General features: G+C 41.8%; 2 protein-coding genes across 11 annotated transcripts in view; one reads left to right on the top strand and one right to left on the bottom strand.

Moving 5' to 3' along the window:
- LOC140196681 (limbin-like) overlaps positions 1-6,904 on the bottom strand; it is a 239,638-nt gene extending 232,734 nt beyond the window's left edge. For all 8 annotated transcript variants that reach the window (XR_011885776.1, XM_072256298.1, XM_072256292.1 and 5 more), the window contains exons 1-2: positions 6,233-6,904; positions 5,871-5,949 (exon numbers count right to left, since the gene is read on the bottom strand). Coding sequence is in view for 7 of the 8 variants with exons in the window: in XM_072256298.1 (XP_072112399.1) it covers positions 5,871-5,949; positions 6,233-6,538 (385 nt within the window). In the remaining variant the exon portion in view is untranslated. The remainder of the gene's footprint in view (positions 1-5,870; positions 5,950-6,232) is intronic.
- A 185-nt stretch (positions 6,905-7,089) lies between these two features.
- The window catches only part of LOC140196679 (evC complex member EVC-like), a 65,578-nt gene continuing 49,958 nt past the window's right edge, over positions 7,090-22,709 (top strand). For 2 of the 3 annotated variants that reach the window (XM_072256288.1, XM_072256286.1), the window contains exons 1-3: positions 7,130-7,802; positions 7,950-8,054; positions 17,285-17,368. In XM_072256288.1, the coding sequence (XP_072112389.1) occupies positions 7,620-7,802; positions 7,950-8,054; positions 17,285-17,368 (372 nt within the window). In that variant the 5' untranslated portion in view covers positions 7,130-7,619. Of the gene's footprint in view, positions 7,803-7,949; positions 8,055-17,284; positions 17,369-22,709 lie in introns of all 3 variants that reach the window. The other variant, XM_072256287.1, reaches the window with a different exon arrangement.

The following is a 22,709-nucleotide window of genomic DNA, read 5'->3' as shown; positions in this document are numbered from 1 at the left end:
TTTAAAAATAAATCGGGGAAGAATCTGGGGCTGTGAAACAGTTGTCGCCTAACAAATGGGAAGATCTCGAGATCAGTAGCTGAATGTATTGCTCTTTCAAGAAAGTCACAGGCTATTGCTGATGATTCCAAACAGAAGGTCAAATTTGCCATGAGGTTCAGCAGCAACATACAGTATTGGTGGCATACTCCAGCACGTTGGTGGAGAAATTGCCTCTCAGGTTGTGTGACTAGTCTAGCCAGCCACAAAATCAGAGACCTCATTAACTTCAAGTGGGATTATTAGGCTTCAGATTACAAGGCAAAGGAGAACACAAGTTACTTTTTAATAATTACTTTCCATTTGTTGATATTGTATCTATTTAAAAAATGTATCAACTAAACTTACTTTTTAAAACACATAACACTTTTGATGAATAAACTCTTCTTGGGCTTCAAGCGGGGCACAGATATTGATTATAACCTATGTTTCGATGACAGCCTCTGCCATTTTCTTCAAGACGTCATCCCTGAAGAAGATGGCAGAATTTGTCTTCAAAACATCGGTTGTAATCAATATTTGGACCCGGCTTGATACCAGAGAAGAGTTTATTCATCATATATACTGGGAAAGGACTAGATCCTTTTTCATATAACATTTTATTTTGAATTCAATTTTATTAGTTTTCAATGTTTCTGTATGTCAGAGACATTTTAAAACTATTGAAAGTCTTCCACATCTCTTGAAGCAAGCTGTTAATGGCCTTTAGGACATTTGAGTGTATGACCTCTTCATTGTGCTGCTGTATGTTACTAGACTTCGGGATGAAAAGAGTCAGAAAGACTAAACTTCTGCTTCTGGACCAGGAAATTTGTGAGGGTGGAAGGGAGGGATGGGGGGGGGCATGAGTCTGGGCAGAAGATCTTATATCATCAGATCTCATATCATCAGATCTCTTCCTCCCACTCTTGGCATATTTGTAGGTTAGCAATTGAATTTTTTTTTAAGTCATTCTAGTTTGCAGACTGTCTCAAGTCAATACCAACATAGAAATAAGTACAAAGAAATGCACCTTGTGCTCTCCTGGATATTTTTGATTCAATCCATCCAAACCTTTAAAAATATTTTCACTAATAAGACAGCTAACAGAATAATGTCATGGTACATAGACTGAAACTAGCTCATGCAGACAGATATTCTTGAACTGGAATTTACACAATGCTTATACAAGTACTTTCCTGCTTTCCTGTTGTATTCCATCCTACTATAATACAGTCATGGCATCTATGTACCTATGTCAATAATGTCTATACTTTGATTTTTATTTCCAAGCATTTACATCATAATTACAGAGCGTCGCATACAGTCCAAAGGTTGGTTGCTAAACTTTATTTTTCTCACTTGTACAAACATTACACAATGAACTTCTTGGGATAGGTGCAATATCCTGGATTACCACAAGCATGAAATAATACCGAGATTGAGTGTGGTACCTCTGGTTATGGATCTACTGTGATAAAAAGTGGATCAGAAAGTTGTAACGTCTATCAGTATTGGATTTCTGGAGGAGATTTTTGTACTGAGGATTGACTGCTTTGCATTTTTCTTCAGGGTGGAACAATATTTTCCAGATGACTACACAAGGACAATTAACATAATTAGATATTATAAGCAATATTAGTCAATTATCTGTGATTGTCACCTTATTCTTTTTAAGTAATGATGTTGCCATTCTCTCAAATCTCCAAATTTCTATTTAACAACTCCACTTGCATCACACTATGGAAGACCTGATTTACAGAAATCCAACGTTATGCCCAAATTTTCCAATAATTTTTTTTACAGCATTTTTCAAGACAGTAAAGTTAGTTACGGGAACATAAACATCACTATGAGCTACAGAATAGAGGTAGCAGTGAATTAATTCAAAACACGAAGTGTGTTTAAAAAAATCTGTTTACATGTAACCTTTTTGCAGTAATAAATGCATTTTAAGTAAGCGGCTGCTATCGTCAACAAAAGGCCTCTGAAGAGACTTGCTTTGGAAGCCAAATCTTTTCTATTGACAGTTATATCCGAACTTCATCAAACAATGAAACTTCCATTCATGTTAAGGAACTCAATTAGATTCAAATTATTCTACACATGGGAGGACAATAAATGTTAAACAACACTCATTGAAAGTGTTCATTTCCAACATGGAGAAAACTCAGATTTATAAAGATTGGCTTTATTTATCGCATGCACATTGAAATGCAGCGAAATGCACTATCTGCATTAATGACCAACACAGTCTGAAGGTGTCCTCAAAGATTCAAAGCACATTTATTATACACCTTGAAATTTGTCTGCTTACAGGCAACCACAGAACAAGAAGCACAAATAACCCAATAAAAAAGACCAAAATGCATGGGGGGGAGGAGGGGGGAGGAGAGGGGAGGAGAACCAACAGCATCCTGAACTAGACTGAGTCCCCAGTCAGCTCCCGGGGGAGCTGGAGTAGGCCCAAGCCTCGGTTCCCAGGCCATCACACCAGCGGGGCAGAAACGTAGAGCAGCCAGATCAGTTCATAGCCTTCGCACCACAGAGAAAGGAGTAAATATTTGCAGGATAGCAAGCAAAATCAACCCAACCCTGACGTCTGTACCCACCCCTTGGGCTTCCAGTCTATCTGGGCTGAAGGTTAAGCTGTCCAAGCAACAAGTAATGCCATGTCTTCCGACCCAAATCCAGGTGACCCAGTATACTTGGGCTGCCCTGCCTGAAGCTGTTCTCGATCTCATCAAATAGACTTGGTGCTTGGAGCGATCCACCCTCACACCCAGGTTAGGTGGACAGGCATTGAAACTCTTCCGCATCGACTCCCCTCCAAATCGCTCACTCCATCTCCAGCAGCCATATGAACTCCATTTCCCACCGCAGCTCGAGCACGTTGACCCACGTAATTCCCAGTACGGCTCATCCCCCGAACCAACCTCATTTCCGCCTGCCTCCTTACTGTCTGCGGCGATAGTTCACAATTTACATCAGAAAAGATGTTGTAAGTAACGTTGCCAGTTCATTCTCTTGCCTTAAGATTTACCAGTAAGCTGTTGTGCATCTTCAGCAGCGCCATATTAAACTGGAAATCCTTGGGGTCAGCCCGCAGGTGATGCCATGCTTCAGGGGCTAACACAGGATGCCCACAACATATAAACCCCAACCCTACGTCTTCAGCATGTGGAAGGAAACCGAAGCACCTGGAGGAAACCCACATGGTCATGGGGAGAACGTACAAACACCTTACACACAGAACAAGTTCACCAACAGTTCTCAGGAACGGAACCCTTCTGTAACCAAGGGACTGTCTACACATGAATTCAAATTCCTGTATGAGAAGAACATATGTTTAACAGATCCAACAACTGAAAACTGTATTTATATAGCCCCTTTACTATAGGAAAAAAATCCAAAATGCTTCAACAGACAGATCCATCAAAAGAAGCCCTGTAAGCATCAATAAAGTTGAATATCATACATTGTTAGTAAGGAAACAGGAGAAAGTGCTGCTCAGTTTACAGCTGGAGGGATGGTGCAGGAGTGGGTGCTTAGGATTCCAATAGCATTGATGTTGGCTCTGAGGAATGTGGATGCTGTACAGGTCAGATCAGTTGTACCTCACAATATTGAGGCCAATGTTCTCGAAGGCAGATTTGTTAGTGGTTCCAGGGATAGCTTACACTAGCTTGGTTGGGGAATGAGATGCTGACAATTGATTCAAAAGGTAGAACTGCAGAAAATAAACAGGTGAGATTGAAAGTAATAGAAAAATGCCCTCTGACTTAATGACATTAATCTAATTGCAGGGAGTGGTGTTAATAAGGGAGACAAGACTATTAGGTGCATATAATTTAGCTTTTACAAAGTGTTGTTTGAAGACAGGCAGGTTGTTTAACATTGTGGTTACAGATTTCCAAGATGAAATAGTGGGAATTAAAAAAGGTGGTGTGTGGTACAGCTCTGACACATTAAAGGAACATCAAGTGAGGCTATGAGGGTTGAACTAAATAACAAAAAAGAGGGCATCTTCTGAGAGTTTATCACAGACCTGCTATCAGATTGAGGGAGTTACAAACGCTAATTTCTGCTGCACAGGAGTATCAGGTCAATAACAGCAGAATATTTAAGTTACACAGACATTAACTGTGTTAAATATACTCATGACACAGAATTCCTAAAATGCATTCAGGGGAACTTTTTTTTTAATCCAGTACTTGCAACACCAGGAGAGAGGGTTGGAAAGTACAGAAATGTTTTCAGGAATAAAACAGTACAGGTGAAATGAACATCATGCGTATTATCATGTTGTAATAATCCCAATTCAGTCAGCTTTAGCATTGCCATAAAGACTGGGAAAAAAGATAAAAAAAATAAAAGGTTCTAATTTGGGGAAGGCAATTTTTTTTGAGACCAAGAAACAATTTAGTGAAAGTAGACTAGAAACAGTTCAATGGTAAATCAATCCAAAAGCAATTGGAGACTTAAGTTTTAAGTGGTTAACAGTAAACCTATTCTCTCAAATGAAACAGGTGGACAGCAGAATCTACAGGTCCCTGGATAACATGCTGCATTGAAGGCAGGAAAAAAGTAAAGGGAAAATTTGTCAGATGCCAATAGCTTAACATATCTCAAGGTGAAGAAGGACATAAGAATGTCGTAGTTAAGATGAAGAACTGTAAAATATTGGATGAGATAAACACAGGTTAATTGAAACAATTAAGAGCATAAATTGTTTTTGATAAAGGATAATTCACCATGTCCGGGTTTTTAAAAAAAGCAAGGGAGGAATTGCCAAAATTCTGAGCACAATTTCTTAATCCTTCCTAGCCACAGGAGTAGTGTCTGTGGATTGGAGGGCTATTAGGAATATGTTATCAGGATGATGTGCAGCTTTGTTGGGAATGTACTTAAGAGACTACTGATATTTCTAGTTCATAGATACTGTCAGAGCTGGCCATACAGGTAAATACAGGTATTTTGTACATGGTGTGCAGGAAGTGAGGTATATATTTAGGCAGGCAGAAAGTTTTCCATGACACTGTTTTCTATCAGTTGGGTGGCAGAAAAGCTCTCAATCTGTTCCTGTGCTGTGACTACCTTGTGGTTCTTTAGATTAAACCACAATGCTGTTTAAACTGTACTAACAGTTGGAGATAAGCTTCTACTACCTATGAAATAACCCCAATACTGTGCATCCCAAACAGCATCTGACAACCAGGTCCAGCTCACGCCTTCACTTGTGGAATGATTTAGCAAAAGTAATGGAATAATTTAGTGATAAGCCGGGTGGCACCGTTTCCGATAGCAGAAGGGGCAAAGGTGAGTTACTGGTGCCGTAAAACCAGACCCTCGGGGCAGATGGGGCCGTCAGTCGTGATTGGCACCTCATCTCGGAGAAGGAAAATTTAAAACCGATTTAAAGCCTCCGCTGGCTTGCGGCAATACCCACCGTTGGGGAAAGCTTCAGGAGTAAACTCCGGGGCTGAAGAGGTTAATACAGTCCCACGTTCAGTTCAACACTGAATACAACGCCGCTGCTGCCAAGCCGCATCGATCTCTGCCGTGTATTTGGATTGATCAGCTGGGTGGAGAGGAGCAGCCCGCTGGATGGACAACAGCCTGCACTCTATATCGTACCGCACCGCCTTGGCTTACGTATGCAACACCCATGGTCGACCCTGACCAACTGGGGGCCTCCAATCCTCATTATATTCATAAAACAACACGTTATGTTTCAACTAGTTAGAAACAAGAGCCCGAATACACATCACACCAGAATCAAAAGATGCTATATATTCCAGGCGGCTGAGTAACTTCGTGACAATGAGCAGGATCAAAGCGAATCCACTCACCTGCATTTGCGTGATGCAACTTTACGCCAGTGGATTCTGCCGTCAGTCCATGCCGTAGGAAGCCCCGATCTTCCAAACACTTCATAAAGTGGAAGTGCATAATTACTATTTGCTTTTCAATATCGCCAGACACAGGTTAAAAGCAAACAGCTTTCCCCTCATTCTGCGTTTAACCGTGGGTTAAAATGGCCCATTATAGCTCTAATAAAGTTGGTAGGTAGGCGAAAACATGAAGCTGGATTGCGAACACATTACGGGATCAGTATTTAAACAATATTAGAATAAAACGTAATAAATTATTTAATGGCAAACATTTTTTTAAAATAATACCCGAATAAAACTATCCAAACAACTCATTTTACCTTGTGATCCGTGCGAAGACCAGCGAAGAGAGCATGCAACTGATTCCTGCACTCCCGTCCAAGACGGTCCTTCTGCTCCGGTAAAAAGAGTGATTCTGTACTTGGAAGCTCTTGCAACACTTTTTCAATTCTTCTTTTCACCTGGAACACGGGTGGAAGTAACTTACAAGCATTCGTCAGCGGATGTATCGTACCTGTCCTTGCTGAACCGTGCAGAGTGTGGCTCAGTGCAGTAAACAGGAGAAACCAGACACTGAATTTCATGACACGGAGTGCAGTTAACAAAAGCTCAATTACATGTTGCATACAGCAGGGAACAGGAGCTATCTTGCAGTGTGATTAAACTAAAAAAAAAACCCTGATCATCCTTGAACAACACAACGGGGACAGAAACAGAGTTAAGGTCTGAAGTCATCATAAAGTTGCAAAGTCCCCGGCATTTCCCGAGCCTGCTGTCCGATGAACTGGTCACAAGTGGTGAATGCAACATCACTTATGCGGGTCCGAGGCAGCCTTGCACTTTAGATCGAGTTGATTTAGGTCCTCGCACTCCTAATCCTGCACTGGAGAGTGACCCTCGGCATCATGGACGTCCCCAAACATCAGCTCAGCTGATTCCGGACGGAAATTCATCCCTCGCCACCGCACAACGCAGCCATTGCCTGACGCCCTGCAGGTAGAGCCCCCCTCTGCCACAAAGCGATTGGCTAGATTGCCTCCAAACCTGGTTTTGATTGGTTGATACTTTTGCTTTGTGTATAGCTGATCCTGCTGTCGTTCAACTTGCCGCGGACGGCTCTGGGGGATGTAGTTCAAACATTTAAGATTCTAGTTGCGTTCCTACTGGTTAGAAGGTGAAAATAACTACAACCCCAGCAGGCATTTTAAACTAGTGAAAGTTGGGAGAAACTCGACAAGAAGTTGGGATATGTCCCGGTAGTTATGAATCCCTCTCATTTTTCACTTCTTTAAGGGAGAAAATATGTTTAGTTTCAAATGCAGTATGGAATTGAAAATATTTTTTTAACAATCTGATTCTGCTTTTATATGGAATGAAGAAAAACAAAAGGATCTCCCAGGAGGAATTTTTACGTTGATCCAGATTAAAATAGTCGGGAGGCGAGGCGGTGAGGAAATGTCGAGTGAAAGGAAAGTATTCCACTCTAAAATCCCGATGCAAAATAGAATTTTTGCATTTATATAGTGCTTTCTACTTCCCTTTTCAGGACGTCCCAAAGCATTCTGATGCTAATGAAGCAATTGTGTTTATATAAAATCATACATATTCAAATGCTTACTCGTGTTTTGTCGCTTTTGCGGGAAAATGCAGGGCTGATGAGAGTTTTCGCTCCTTAAACGAAGGGGTTCCTCTCCATTTAGTGTTGTAATGACTCGGATCAACACCGGCCCCGACTCCTGTGCGGTGCGAGCAGTACTTGCAGCCAGTTCCAGCGAGCTGCAAATTTACACCGAGTTACTGACGACTGCTGTGGCGCTGGGCGTTTTCCTGGGTATCACTGGGGGAGTTCTGCTTTACTTTTTCGTTTTGGAATCTGTCCTTCAAAGAAAGGTAATAGTTTACACGTTTCATAAAAGAATATATCGATTAGAAACATAATGGGACGCATACTTGTTTACTGCGGGAATAATGCAGAAAGCGCGGTTTGCGTTTTACATTCGTTTAAAATTTAGTCCATTTGTGTTCCTTTTTATTCAGCAAACGTGTTCAGATGGGATTGATGATAGTTCCGATTCTGAGGATACCCAGAGTGATGACAGCTACTCCGAAACCACCAAAGCTGGATGGTCCGCTTTCCAAGAGGTGGGATGTTTTCCCTCGTTTCTTTTCCTGCTTGGCCTGGGAAGGAATTCCTTGATGCTCAATGTCATGAATATTTAACTTCAGTTCAATGTTGTCCTTTATTTAAAGTGAGAGGGCTCGTGGAGGGCAAATTGAACTGCAGCTTTTGTGAATTGTAATGTACAGATTTACCTTAGTAATGGAATAAGGTAGTGTACATTACTACGTATATTACTTTCACCCGTATAAAATAGTGCATAATACCACTTGTCCTGAATAACATGATAAGAAATCTACTTGGGCATATGCCAAGAAAAGAGACCAAATCACCTTCCTAGGCTCTGGTTGAGTACCTCAGAGGTCTGTCTGCTCTGCATGTAGCTGGATTGGTTGTGTTCCATTTTACGTTTGTACATACCTCGTTATTTATATTGACTGGATGTGATACTGGTGCATATGGATGAGATGTATAATCTTGCACAGGGATCCCAGAGAACCAATGGAACACAATGTTTAGCTTGCAAACCCTACAACTGGATTCCTATTATCCAGAGTTCTTCAGTCTGAGGTGACAGGCTATATTGTAAAGATCTTTGTTTCAGCACAACACCCTCAAAGACTTGACATCTGGGTATTTTCACAAAAGCAACATGCTGCAAAGGGTTCTGGTCTGAAGTGGTTCAGTCACGAGGAATGCTCAGAAATCGTGAAGCGAGAAGCAGAATAAATAAGTCATATAAATGTTTTTATCGGAATTCTAAAGGGTTAGCAGCTTGAATATATTTAGCATTTCCTGGTTTTATTTACTGTATATCTGTTTCTGTTGAGTTAAGGTAGTAATGTTGCTGGATTAGATAGTATTAGCTGTGAGGAGTAGCTGGTCAAACTTGGATTCTCTGGAGGGTCAGAGGCTGGGTGGTGGGGTGGGTGACCTGATAGAAGTATATAAAATTATGAGAGGCATAGATAGGTAGGTAGCCAGAGTCTTTTTCCTAGGGTGGAAATCTTAAATACCAGAAGCCAAAGGTTCAAAGTGAGGAGCGGTGTATGTGATTTAGAGGTGAGTATTTCTTCCAAATAGAGTGGTAGGTAGCTGGATCATGCTGCCCAGTGAGATGGTGGAATCAGTGTTTAAAAGGTTTGTAGGCAGGCACATAAACCACCGGGGAATGAAGGAATATACACCACGTGCAGGCAGATAGGGTTAGTTTAATTTAGTATCAAAGTCTGCACGGACATTGGGATGAAGGGCCTGTTCCTGTGCTGTATTGATCCATGTTTCCTTGTCAATCCGCTGGTACATTGACAAGGAAACTCCTGTAATTATGCATAAATCACAGTATAATTATATATAGTGCAGAGTGAAAGTCTTCACTGAAATTGCTTCTGAATTGCAACTTGAAGTCCGATCCAATCAGCAAAGGTCCCTTGTGCAAACTGTTAATCTCTGATTGATTTGATCCTTTGTTACCTAGCAACAGTAGCACTTAATTATTTTATAGGGACACAGCACCACCAGGTGTAAGAAATTGTATTGACTTTATAGTGATTTTTGACTAATCAACTGGATAAAGGCAGAACTAGGAATTAATAGTTGAATTTGGGGAAAAATAGGAGAAGGATTGAATGACACAACACACCCTAGTTCAACTGTCCCAAGTCTCTAATGAATACTACCTTGTAATCTGACTGCTCTAGATTTTATCACTACGTACACTTGTGACTAAAGTAATTCGGTAGTTATATATCAAAAACTCAGAATCAGGTTTACAACTGACATATATCATGAAATTTGTTTTGTTGCAGCTATACAGTGTAAGGCTTAAAAATCACTATGTTACAAAAATAATGAGATAATGTTCATGAACTGTCAGAAATCTGATGGCAGAGGAGAAGAAACTGGTTCCTAAGACATGGAGTGTGGATGTTCAGGGTTCTGTATCTCCTCTCTGACGAGATGAGAAGAGGACATACCCCAGATGGTGAAGATTCTCAATGAGGTTCTGTTTCTTGAAGGTATCCTCAATGTTAGAATGGGTTATGTTAAGTCTACAACCCTCTGTAGCCTTTCAATTCTGTGTTTTAGAGCTTCTGTACAGGTAGTGATGCAACAGGTCAGAATGCTCAACATGATTCATCTTCAGAAATTTGCAAGTCTTTTGAGACAGCAAATATCGTCAAACTTCTAATGAAGTCGAGCTTCTGGTATGCCTTCTTCATGATTGCATCAATGTGTTCAAGAATGGGGAATGGAAGAAGAGGAGAGTGTGAAAAATGGCCAGAAGTTAGAGAAATCTATGTTCATGCCATAATGTTGGAGGCTACCTAGACTGAATATGAGGTGTTGCTCCTCCAACTTTATAGTGGCCCCATCTTGGATGTGTCGGTCCACGGTGGAGGCTGTGGACCGACATGTCAGAATGGGAATGGCGATTGTTAGCCACCAGGAGATCCTACTTGTCACAGTGACAAAGTGGTCCCCCAATCTATGCCGGGTCTGCACCAGGAGCACTGGATACAGTAGATGGCCCTGACAGACTCACAGGTGAAGTATTGCCTCACCTGGAGAGACTGTTGGGGCTCTGAATACTGGTGAAGGAGAAGGTAAATAGGCAAGTGTAGCACCTCTGTTTGCAGGGATAAGTGCCAGGAGGAAGGTTAGCGGGGGGATGAATGGACAAGGGAATCAAAGCGAGAGCTGTCCCTGTGGCAAGCAGAGAGTTGGGGGAGGTAAGGATGCGTTTGGTGGTAGGATTCCACTGAAGATGGTGCAAGTTGTGGAAAACAACGTGCTGGATCTGGAGGCTCTTGGCAAGGTAGGTAAGGTCAAAGGGAACTCTATCCCTGTTAAGGCCATGAAAAGATACAGTGAGTGCAGATGCCTGTGAAATGGAGAAGATGCGGGTAAGGGCAACATCAGTGATGGAGGAAGGAAAACCCCATTCTTTGAAGAAAGAGGACATCTCTGATGTTATGGAAAGGCAACTCTCATCCTAGAATCAGATGCGGTGGAAACAGAGGAACTGAGAAAATGGAATAGCATCTTTACAAGTAACAGGGTGGGAAGAAGTATAGTCGGGATAACTGTGAGAGTTACAAAGTTTTATTAATAATAACATAAAGAAATATTTTTATACAAAGTAGGAAAAAGAGCTTTACAGTAGTAGTCATACTTTATTGATCCCGGGGGAAATTGGTTTTCGTTACAGTTGCACCATAAATAATTAAATAGTAATAAAACCATAAATAATTAAATAGTAATTTGTAAATTATGCCAGGAAATAAGTCCAGGACCAGCCTATTGGCTCAGGGTGTCTGACCCTCCAAGGGAGGAGTCGTAAAGTTTGATGGCCACAGGCAGGAGTGACTTCCTATGACGCTCTGTGTTGCATCTCGGTGGAATGAGTCTCTGGCTGAATGTACTCCTGTGCCCAACCAGTACATTATGTAGTGAATGGGAGACATTGTCCAAGATGGCATGCAAATTGGACAGCATCCTCTTTTCAGACACCACTATCAGAGAGTCCAGTTCCATCCCCACAACATCACTGGCCTTACGAATGAGTTTGTTGATTCTGTTAGTGTCTGCTACCCTCAGCTTGCTGCCCCAGCACACAACAGCAAACATGATCGCACTGGCCACCACAGACTCGTAGAACATTCTCAGCATCGTCCAACAGATGTTAAAGGACCTCAGTCTCCTGAGGAAATAGAGACGGCTCTGACCCTTCTTGTAGACAGCCTCAGTGTTCTTTTACCAGTGAGATAAAGTGCAAACATGAAAAATAAGACAAATTAAAAACATGGTTAAATAGGTTTTGAGTTGACTTTTAAAAGTGTCAACTAAATCTGCATCCCTTATAGTTTTAGGTATTGAATTCCAGAATTTAGGAGTGTAGTTTAAAATAGTTGACTTGCCAGTTATCTTTTGAGAGAGATTGTTTAAATTTAAGAGACTAACAGCAGGAGACCCGAGTGCTTCAGCAGAATTATAAAGTGATTCTGTGATGTTCTCTGGTCCTTGACCATTGAGAGCTTTAACAGCAAGTAAGAGAACTATAAAATCAATTTTAAAAGATAAATGAAGTCAATGCAAAGTAGTTAGGATGGCGATGATATGCTCCTTCATCCTGGTTTTAGTTTAACATCTAGTTGCGGTGTTCTAAATGAGTTGAAGTTTGTCAATAGTTTGCCTTAGAAGGCCAATAAAAAGTGCATTGTAGTAATTATTATATTTCATATAAAGGTGTGAATTAGTTTTTCAGCATCATTACGTGGCAGAAACAGACATACTGTACCTTTACAATATTTCTACAGTGTAGAAATGCTGCTCTGGTCACTTGCTTAATGCAGGATTTAAAATTCAAATCTGAATCAAAGATAAGATCCAGGCTTGGTACTTTGGGTTTTACAAGGGGAGAAGTTTGTCTGTCTTGGCTTTGGACCAACAAAAAGTATTTCAGTTTTATCTTCCTTTAGTTTTAAGAAATTATTCACTCATTTGTTTATTGCAGTCATATCAGAAATCAGAGAAGATGGGGTGTTATCATCATCAGGCTCAACCCAGATGTACAATTGTGGGTCATCTATATAACTCTGGATTCAGTTTATGCTGTCTCCTAAGGGAAACATGTATAAGAGGAGTAGGAGACCAAGACAACTTCCCTGATCAACACCAAAAGGTGCATTGTAGCTCTGAAAAATGGTCTCCACAAGACAGATTTTTTTTCTCTTAAGATATATGAGCAAAACCAATTAAGACTTGTACCATAGAGGCTAACCAGTTCTTAAGGTGACCTAGGGGAAATTAAAACTGAGATCCTATTGGCATTAGTGCTAAGCCTAAGGTCACTGACAATTTTGGTAAGGGCTATTTCATGCTGTGGTTTGCTCTAAAACCTGGCTGAAATTTCTCTAGAGTATTGTTCTCATTCAGAATGTTATTGAGTTGCATGAGAATAACTTTCTCAAGAATCTTGCCCAGGAGGGGAAAATTTTATATAAGCCTGTAGTCAGCCTATCTAGGTTTGAATTGTTAAGTAGGGGTTTGATAACTGCAATTTTGAAGGCATCTGAAAAATCTCAAATTTCAAGAGATGTGTGATAGTTCTTCTAACAGAATTGAAAACACTATTAAAAGAGCCCTTAAAAAGTGTGGTAGGGATAGGTTTGAGACAGCATGTGGATAGTGGTTTGTCACAATCTCAGAGTTCTGAATCAGAAATACTTGTAAATTTTGATATTGGGAGTGGAGCACAGTGCATTCAGAGGGGGAAGAAATCCAGTATCCTTCTGAACATCAATATTGTTAAGGATGTTGCCATTAACAGCATACTATTTATTTTCATTATATCTCTCAATTCACCCACATCTGCACCTGATCTACTGTATCACTCCATCCTTCAACAATCTTCTACGCTATCTGTAACACCAATCTTTGTCTCAACTGCATACTTACTAATACACCCATCCATGTTTTCATTCCGGTCATTTACATATATCACAAATAGCAGAGGTCCCAGGATGGATCCCTGTGGAACACCATTAATCATGGAAGTAAAATTTAAAATAAATGTGTTATCAGTTTTAAAAGTAAATGATTCCTAATAGTTTTCTGAAACTTCATTGTTGTCTGCGTATTGCGGATTGGAAATGTGGTTTGTTCTTCATGTTATTACTTCATTCCTGAATAACACAAAGGTCACGGAATTCTGTTGGAATTCTAAGATTGAGCTTTTATCAGTTGTAATTGGAACATTTGCCTATATCGTAATTGATAAGATAAGGGTGCAGAACTAGGCCATTCAACCCTGAGAGTCTGCTCTGTCATTCAATTGTGGCTGATTTATTTTCACCCTTCAAAACCCATTCTCCTGCCTTCTCCTCATGATATTTGACACCCATACTAAGCAAGAATCTACATACCCAATGTCTTGGCCTCTATAGCTACCAGTGACAATGAATTCCCCAGATCCTAAACCTCTATTTGTAAAGGGACGTCCTTTTACCCTGTATCCTCTGATCCTAGACTCTCCCGTTACTGGAAACATCGTTTCCATGTCTCTTCAGTCCAGGCCTTTCAATATTCAGATGGTTTCAGTGGGATCACCACCCCCCACCCCACCTTCCTTCTAAACTCCAGTGAGTAGAGGCTCAGAGACATCAGATGCACAACATATGTTAACCCTTTCATCCCCAAGATTATTATCATCAATCTTCTCTGGACTCTTTCTAATGCCAGTACATCCTTCCATAGATATGGAGTCCAAAGTTGCTCACGGTACTCCACATAAACCTCAGTATTACATCCTTGCCTTTATATTCTAGTCCTCTCAAAGGGAATGCTATGTTTGCATTTGCCTTCCTTACTACAGACTCGATCTGCAAGTTAATCTTAAGGGAATACTGCACTGGGACTTCCAAGTCCCTTTGCACCTTCAGTTTCTGAATTTACTCCTCTTTTAGAAAATAGTCTATGCCTTTATTGCTTCTCCCAAAGTGCATGACCATACAATTCACTGCACTGTATTCTATTTGCTGCTTAGTTGCTCATTCTCCCAGCTTATGGAAGTCTTTCTGCAGACTCCCTGCTTCCTCAACACTACTTGCCCCTCCACCTTTCTTTGTATCATCCACAGATTTGGCTACAAAGCTATCATTTCTGCCTTTCAAATGTTGTTGTTGTTCGTCCATCGTACGTCGATGAGGACCTCGACACCATAATGATGGTGTCGAGACTAGCGCGTGACTTGGATTTAAGTGAGGGAGAGTTGCGCAGCGTCAGCCTCACTCTCTCTTCCCAATTCCCATCTGGATCCAGTGGCAAGACAGAGTCGAGACGGCTGGAGATGGGACTAGGCGCAGTGGATGACCAGGATGTCTTCTGTGTCTTGTCCTGCTCTACACGTTCCACGACGCTTGCAGAGACCGCCTTTGTGACCGTTGGACCTTCCATTGGTCTCGTCCGCTCAATCCGCCGGAGTCTGTTTTCACATGCTGGGATAGACAACTCCCTATCTCACCGAGGGTTTGAGACCCGTCGGCTACCCTCACCTGGTTTAGCTGGCTTGTCGAAGCCGTTGCCCGGGGTGTGGCCGCTGTCGCATGCAAACAGCTACGGGGAGCCACAGGTGAGAGCTGAGTGCCGGTTGGGGACCAAAGGTGGACTAACCGCCTTGAAAAGGACGCGACATGTTACCCCACCAGAGGTGATACCTCTCCCTGACACCCCATACACCCCTTTCAAATACACCCCTTTCTGTCTTTCAAATAATTAACATATAAATGCAAAAAGCAGTGGACCCAGCACTGACCACTGTTAAATGGAGAAGGCTCCATTTATTCTGACCCTTTGCCTTCTACTATCAGCATAATTTTTATCCTGCCAGTACTTATCCTGTCTTGTTTAGCAGCCTCATGTGTGGCACCTTGTCAAAGGAGCATGTGAGGGCAGCATCGATTGTGGTGAAAGGGAAACCCAGTTGTTTGAAGGAGGAGGACACTTCAGTTGTTTTAGAATGGAAAGTCTCCTCCTGAGAACAGATGCAACGGAGACAGAGGAACTGAGAAAAGAGAATAGCGTTTTTTTTCAAGTAACAGGGTGTTATCTCTTCCCTGGTAACACCCAGGTCTCCATTTCCCGCACATCTGCACTCACCCAATCCTTATGCTGCCATAACCGACCTAAGTCTACCTTGACCCTTACCACCACTACACACACCTCCATATCCAGCACATCATTCTTCATACTTTTCACCATCTACAACAGGATCCTAGCACCAAGCAGATCTTTCCTCCCCTCCCCATTTTCTACTTTCCATAGAAATCGCTTTCTATGTGACTCTTTTCTCCACTCCTCCATCCCCACTGATCTCCCTCTTGAAACATCCTTGCAAGCATGACAAGTGCTATACCTGCTGCTACACTTTCTCCCTCTCTCAGCACTATTCAGGGCCCCAAGCGGTCGTTCCAGGTAAGGCGACACGTCACCTTTGAGTTTGTCAGCTTCAACTGCTGTATTTGGAGGTCCTGGTGCAGCCTCTGCTACATCAGTGAGATCCAATATAGGTTGGGTGACCACTCTGACAAGCACCTTGCTCCATCCACCACAAAAAGCGGGATTTCCCAGAGGTCACCTATTTCAATTCCTTTTCCTATTCCGACCCATAGCCTCCTCGACGGCCACAATCTAAAGCTGCACTCGGATTGGAGAAGCAACACCTTATATAATGCCCGTGTAGCCCTCATCCTGATGGTGTGATCATCAATTTCTCTAACTAATGGTGATTTCTCCCCACTACCCCTTCTCTCTTTTTACAGTTCCCATTCTGGCCTCCCCTCCTACCCCTTTTCTTCTCAGCTGTCCATCACCTCCCGCTGGTGCCCCTCCTCTTCCTTTTTCTCTCATGGTCTACTGTTCCCTCCAATAAGATTTCTTGTTATTCCTTCACCTCTTCCCCTATCAGCTCACAGCTTCTTCCTTCATCCACCTCCCCCTCATCTGGTTTCACCTATCACCTTGCTAGCTTGTGCTCCTTCCCTTCTCCCCACCTTCTTATCCTGACTTCTTCCCCCTTCCTTCCCAGTCCTGATGAAGGGTCCAGGCCTGAAATGTCAACTGTTGCTTCCTTGCCATAGATGCTGCCTGACCTGTGGAGTTCCTCCAGCACTCTGTGTGGGTTCCTTTACTTTGAGGTCCCTAATCAAATTTGATTCATTGCACAACACCAACTCCTGCATTGGCTTTTCCCTCGTGAACCACAAGCTGCTCGAATTACTTCACTGGCATTCCACAAGTTACTTCTCTTGAGATTCACTGTCAACCTGATTTTCCCAATAGACATACATATTGAAATCCCCTATGACCATCATAACATTACCTTTTTTACATGTTTTCTGTCTCCTGTTGCAATTTGTATCCCATATCCTGGCCATTATTCGGAAGTGTGTCTATAACTCCTGTCAGTTTCTTTTAGCCCTACCCACAAATATTCTACATTCCCTGATCCTATGTCACTTCTTGCCAAGGATTTGATTTCGTATTTTTATCAGAAGAGTCACTCCACCCTCTCTGCCCACCTGCCTCTCTTTTTGATAGGGTATGTATTCTTGGATGTAGAGTTCCCGGCTGTAATCTACCTTCATGACTTGTGTAATCTTTATTATGTTCAGAGCTACCTACAAAAGTTAGGGAACTTAAGTGCTTCTACCGTAGAGTGTGTTGTGATATGCTAATATATGTTGCTTTACAGGAAGATGAATTATCAATCAACAGTAATGTGGCTGCTTTTGCATTGAAAGCAAAAATCATATATCCCATTAATCAAAAATTTAGGGTAAGTGATGCATTTGTTGTTATAAACAGTAACAATTATTGCCATTCAATACCAAGCTGAATATTCTTTTCCTTTTCATTCATATCTAGCAATGGTTACCTTAACACACACAAAATGCTGAGGAACTCAGCAGGCCAGGCAGCATCTATGTAAACGAGTACAGTTGACATTTTGGGCTGAGACCCTTCAACTGTCCTGATAAAAGGTCTCGTTCCGTAATGTCGACTGTACTCTTTTCCATAGATACTGCCTGGCCTGCTGAGTTCCTCCAGCATTTTGTGTGTTTTGCTTGGATTTCCAGCATCTGCAGATTTTCACTTTTTTGTGAATGATTACCTTTAGACTGATAAAATGCATGTACTCCTGGAATATGTTTTTGAAGAATCAGGCTGCACAATTGGTTAGCTTATAAGACAATAAGACCAGAAGATACAGTAGAATCCGGCCATCTGGCCCAATGAGGCTGCTCCGCCATTTCATCATGGCTGATCCAATTTTCCTCCCAGCTCCACTATCCTGCTTTCTCCCCATATCCCTTCATACCTTGACCAATCAAGAATCCATCAACCTCTGCATTAAACATACATAAAGACTTGGCTCCAAAGCTGCCCTTGGCAAAGAATTCCACAGATCCACCACCACTCTCTGACTGAAGAAACTCTTCCTCAGCTCCACTCTAAAAGGACGCCCCTCTATCCTGAGGCTATGTCCTCTGGTCTTAGGTGCTCCCACCAGATCCACTCCACATCCATTCCAACAAGGCCTTTCACCATTTGATAGGTTTCAATAGGGTCACCCCTCATTCTTCTGAATTCCAGTGAATACGGACCCAGGTCCATCAAACACCCTTCATATGACAAGCCATTCAATCCTGGAATAATTTTTGTGAACCTCCTTTGAACCCTTTCCAGTTTCAGTATGTCTTGTCTAAGATACAGGGCCCAAAACTGCTCACAATACTCCAAGTGAGGCTTCACTAGTGCTTTGTAAAGTCTCAATATTACATCCTAGCTTTTGTATTCTAGTCCTCTTGAAATGACTGCTAACATTGCATTTACCTTCCTCACCACAGACTCAACCTGCAAGTTAACCTTTAGGGAATCCTACACAAGGTCTCCCAAGTCCCCTTGTGTCTCAGGTTTTTTTGCTTTTTCTCTCCATTTAGAAAATAGGCAACCCTTTCATTTCTTCTACCAAAGTACATGACCATACAATTCCTGACGCTATTTCGTCTGCCAATCCTTTGCCTACTCTCCTAATCTAAGTCCCTTTGTAGTCTATCTACTACCTCAAGACTACCTGCCCCCCACCTACCTTCAAAAAAAGCCATCAGTTCCATCATCTAAATCACTGACATATAACCTAAAAAGAATTGGTCTCAACACAGGCCCCTGTGGAACACCACTAGTCACTGGCAGCCAATCAGAAAAGCTCTCTGTATTCCCACTCTTCGCCTACTGCCAATCAGCCGCTGCTTTATCCATGCTAGAGTCTTTTCTGTAATACCAGGCTAGTAGCTTGTTAAGCAGCCTCACATGTGGCACCTTGTCAAAAGCCTTCTAAAAATCCAAGTAAATAACGCCCACCAATTCTCCTTTGTCTACCCTACATGTTATTCCTGCAAAGAATTCCAACAGATTTGTCAGGCAAGATTTTCCCTTGAGGAAACCATGCTGACCACAGCCGATTTTATCATGTGCTTCCAAATACACTGAGCCTTCATCCTTAATAATCGACTCCCAACATTTTCCAAACCACTGAGGTCTATAGTTTCCTTTCTTCTGCCTCTTTCCCTTCTTTTGTGGAGTGACATTTGCAATCTTCCAGTCTTCTGGAACCATTCCAGGAGGTAGTGATACTTGAAAGATTACTAATGCCTCCACAGTCTCTGCAGCCGCCTCTTTCAGAACCCTAGGGTATACATCATGTCTAGATACTATATGTCTAGATGACTTATCTACCTTCAGACCTTTCAGTTTCCAAAGAACCTTCCATCTAGTAATGGTTATTTCACACACTTCATGATGCCTGACACATGGAATTTCACTATACTGCTAGTGTCTTCCTCAGTGAAGACTGATGCAAAATACTTATAAGTTCATCCGCCATTTGCTTGTCCCCCATTACCTCCTGTCCAACATAGTCTTCCAGCAGTCCGATATCCACTCTGACCTCTCTTTTACACTTTATATATCTGAAGAAACTTTTGGTATCCTCTTGAATATTATTGGCTAACTTACTTTTGTAATCCACCTTTACCTTCTTAATGACTTTTGTAGTTGTTTTCTGTTTGTTTTTGAAAGCTTCTCAATCCTCTAATTTACCACTATTTTTTGCTCTATTTTATGCCCTTTCTTTGGCGTTTGTGTTGGCTTTGAGTTCTCTTCTTAGACACGGTTGTGTCATTTTGCCTTTAGAATACTTCTTCCTCTTTGGCATGTATATCTCCCATACCTTCCATATTGCTTCCAGAGATTCCAGTCACTGCTGCTCTGTTGTCATCCCTGCCAGTGTTTTTAACCAATCGGTTCTTAATAACTCCTCTCTCGTGCCTCTATGATTCCCTGTACTCCACTGTAAAACTGATACATCTGTCTTTAGGTTCTCCTTCTCAAATGTCAGGGTGAATTCAATCATAATTTTACCCTAAGTTCTCTAATCGAAACCAACTCATCCAATCCAATCCAGAATGGCTGATCTCCTAGTGGGCTCAACCACCAGTTGTTTTAAAAAGCCATCTCCTTAAGCATTCTAGGAATTTCCCCTCTTAAAATCCCGCATCAAACTGATTTTCCCAATCTACCTGCATATTGAAATATCTCATGACTATTGTAACGTTGCTCTTTTAGCATGCATTTTCTATCTCCCATTGTAATTTGTAGACCACATCCTTACTACTGTTTAGGGGTCTGTATACAACTCCAATCAGGGTCTTTTTACCCTTGCAGTTTCTTGGCTTTAGCCTCAATGATTTAACACCTTCCACTCCTGTGTCACCTCTTTCTAATAATTTGACTTCATTTTTTACCAACACCCCCTCTACCATCCTGTCCGTCCGTTCAATACAATGTGCATCCTTGGACATTATGTTCCCAGCTATAATCTCATTTCAGCCTTGATTCAGTGATAACTGCAACATCATATCTATCAATGTGCAACCGTGCCAGAGGTTCATCTACCTTATTCTGTATACTGCATGCTTTCAAATATAACACCTTCAGTCCTGTATTCATCCCTTTCGATTTTGTCTCCTTTTTCCATTGCACCTCATCCTGTTGACCTCAATGTTGCCTATCAACAGCCTCTCCTGACTACAAATCACCTCTATCTGTAAACCAGCTACCTCATCTTCAGCACTATCACCCACCTTTTCTATGATACTTCTCGCATTGAAATATACGCAGACAGCTCAGGACACCAGTTGCCCTATGCTCGATTTTTAAATTCCTAAATTTACTTGAGGTCTTACCAACATCTGCTCCGCAACCTCCCCACTAACTGTTCTGGCACTCTGGTAGCCACCCCCCTGCAATTCTAGTTTAAACCCCACCGCGCAGCATTGACAAAATCCCCCCCTCCCACCCTGTTCAGGTGCAAACTGTCCCTTCTGTACAGGTCCCACCTTCCCTGGAAGAGAGCCCAGTGATCCAAAAATCGTATGCCCTTCCTCCTATCCTACACCAACCTCTTAGCCATTTATTGAACTGTATAATCGTCCTAGTTCAGGCCTCACTAGCATGTGGCACAGGTAGCAATCCTGAGATCACAACTCTGGAGGTCCTGCCCTTTAACTTAGTACTTAACTCCCTGAACTCCCTATGAAGAACCTCATCACTCGTCCTACCCATGTCATTGGTACTTGGAGTGCCTATAAAAAGTATTCACCCCCCCCCCAGATGTTTTTATGTTTTATTGTTTTACAACATTGAATCCTAGTAGATATAATTTAGCTCTTTGGATGCTGATCAACAGAAAAAGTCTCATTCATGTCAAAGTGAAAACAGATCTATAAAAGTGATCTATATTACAAATATAAAACACAAAATAATTGACTGTATACGTATTCACCCCCCCTTTTAATATGACACACCAAATCATCACAGGTGCAGCCAATTAGTTTTAGAAGTCACATAATTAGTTAAAATGTCCTAGCTATATCTAAACCTGTGTGCAGTCAAGGTGCTTCAATTTATTGCTGTAAAAATACACCTGTATCTGGAAGGTCCAACTGCTGTTGAGTCAGTATCCTGGCAAAGACTACACCATGAAGACAAAAGAACACTCCAAGCAACTCCAGAAAAAGATTATTGAAAAGCACAAGTCAGGAAATGAGAAATGAAAATTTTGAAGTCACTGAATATCTCTTGGAGTACAGTTAAGTCAATCATCAAGAAATGAAAAGAATATGACACAGCTGTAAATCTGGCTAGATCTGGCCGTCCTCAAAAACTGAGTGACCGTACAAGAAGAGGTAGGTGCAGGAGTAGGCCATTCGGCCCTTCGAGCCTGCACCGCCATTCAGTATGATCATGGCTGATCATCCAACTCAGAACCCTGCACCAGCCTTCCCTCCATACCCCCTGATCCCTTTAACCACAAGGGCCATATCTAACTCCCTCTTAAATATAGCCAATGAACTGACAAGTGAGGGAGGCTACCAAGAGACCTATGACAACTCTGGAGGAGTTACAAGCTTCAGAAGCTGAGATGGGAGAGACTGCACATACAGCAACTGCTGCCCAGGTGATTCACCAGTCGCAGCTTTATGTGAGAGTGGCAAAGAGAAAGCCACTGTTGGGGGAAAAAAAAAAATGACATGAAATCTTGGCTAGAGTTTCAGAAGGTATGTGGGAAACTCTGAAGTCAGCTGGAAGAAGGTTCTGTGGTCTGATGAAACCAAAATTGAGCTTTCTGGCCATCAGACTAAGTGGCCAGGAGAAATCCTGGAGGAAAACCTAATGCGGTCCTCAAGAGAACTGTGACTTGGGAGATGATCTGTTTTCCAACAAGACAATGGCCCCAAGCATAAAGCCAAAACTACACAGGAATGGTTTAAAATCAAAAAAGGTTAATGCCCTGGAATGGCCAAGTCAGAATTCCAGTTGAGAATTTATAGCTGGACTTGAAAAGTTTGCAGTTTTGTAAAGAAGAATGTGAAAAAATTGCAGTGTCCAGATGTGTAAGGCTGATAGAGACCTATCCACACAGACTGAAGGCTGTATTTGCTGACAAAGGTGCATCTACTAAATACTGACTTGAAGGGGGTGAATACTTATGCAATCAATTATTTTGTGTTTTATATTTGTAATTAATTTAGATCACTTTGTAGAGATCAAATTAA

This window comes from Mobula birostris, chromosome 4 (assembly GCF_030028105.1).
Source record: "Mobula birostris isolate sMobBir1 chromosome 4, sMobBir1.hap1, whole genome shotgun sequence".
NCBI classification, from domain to species: domain Eukaryota; kingdom Metazoa; phylum Chordata; class Chondrichthyes; order Myliobatiformes; family Myliobatidae; genus Mobula; species Mobula birostris.
Note: the sequence above shows the minus strand (reverse complement) of the source record. Positions and strands in the feature narration are given on the sequence as shown.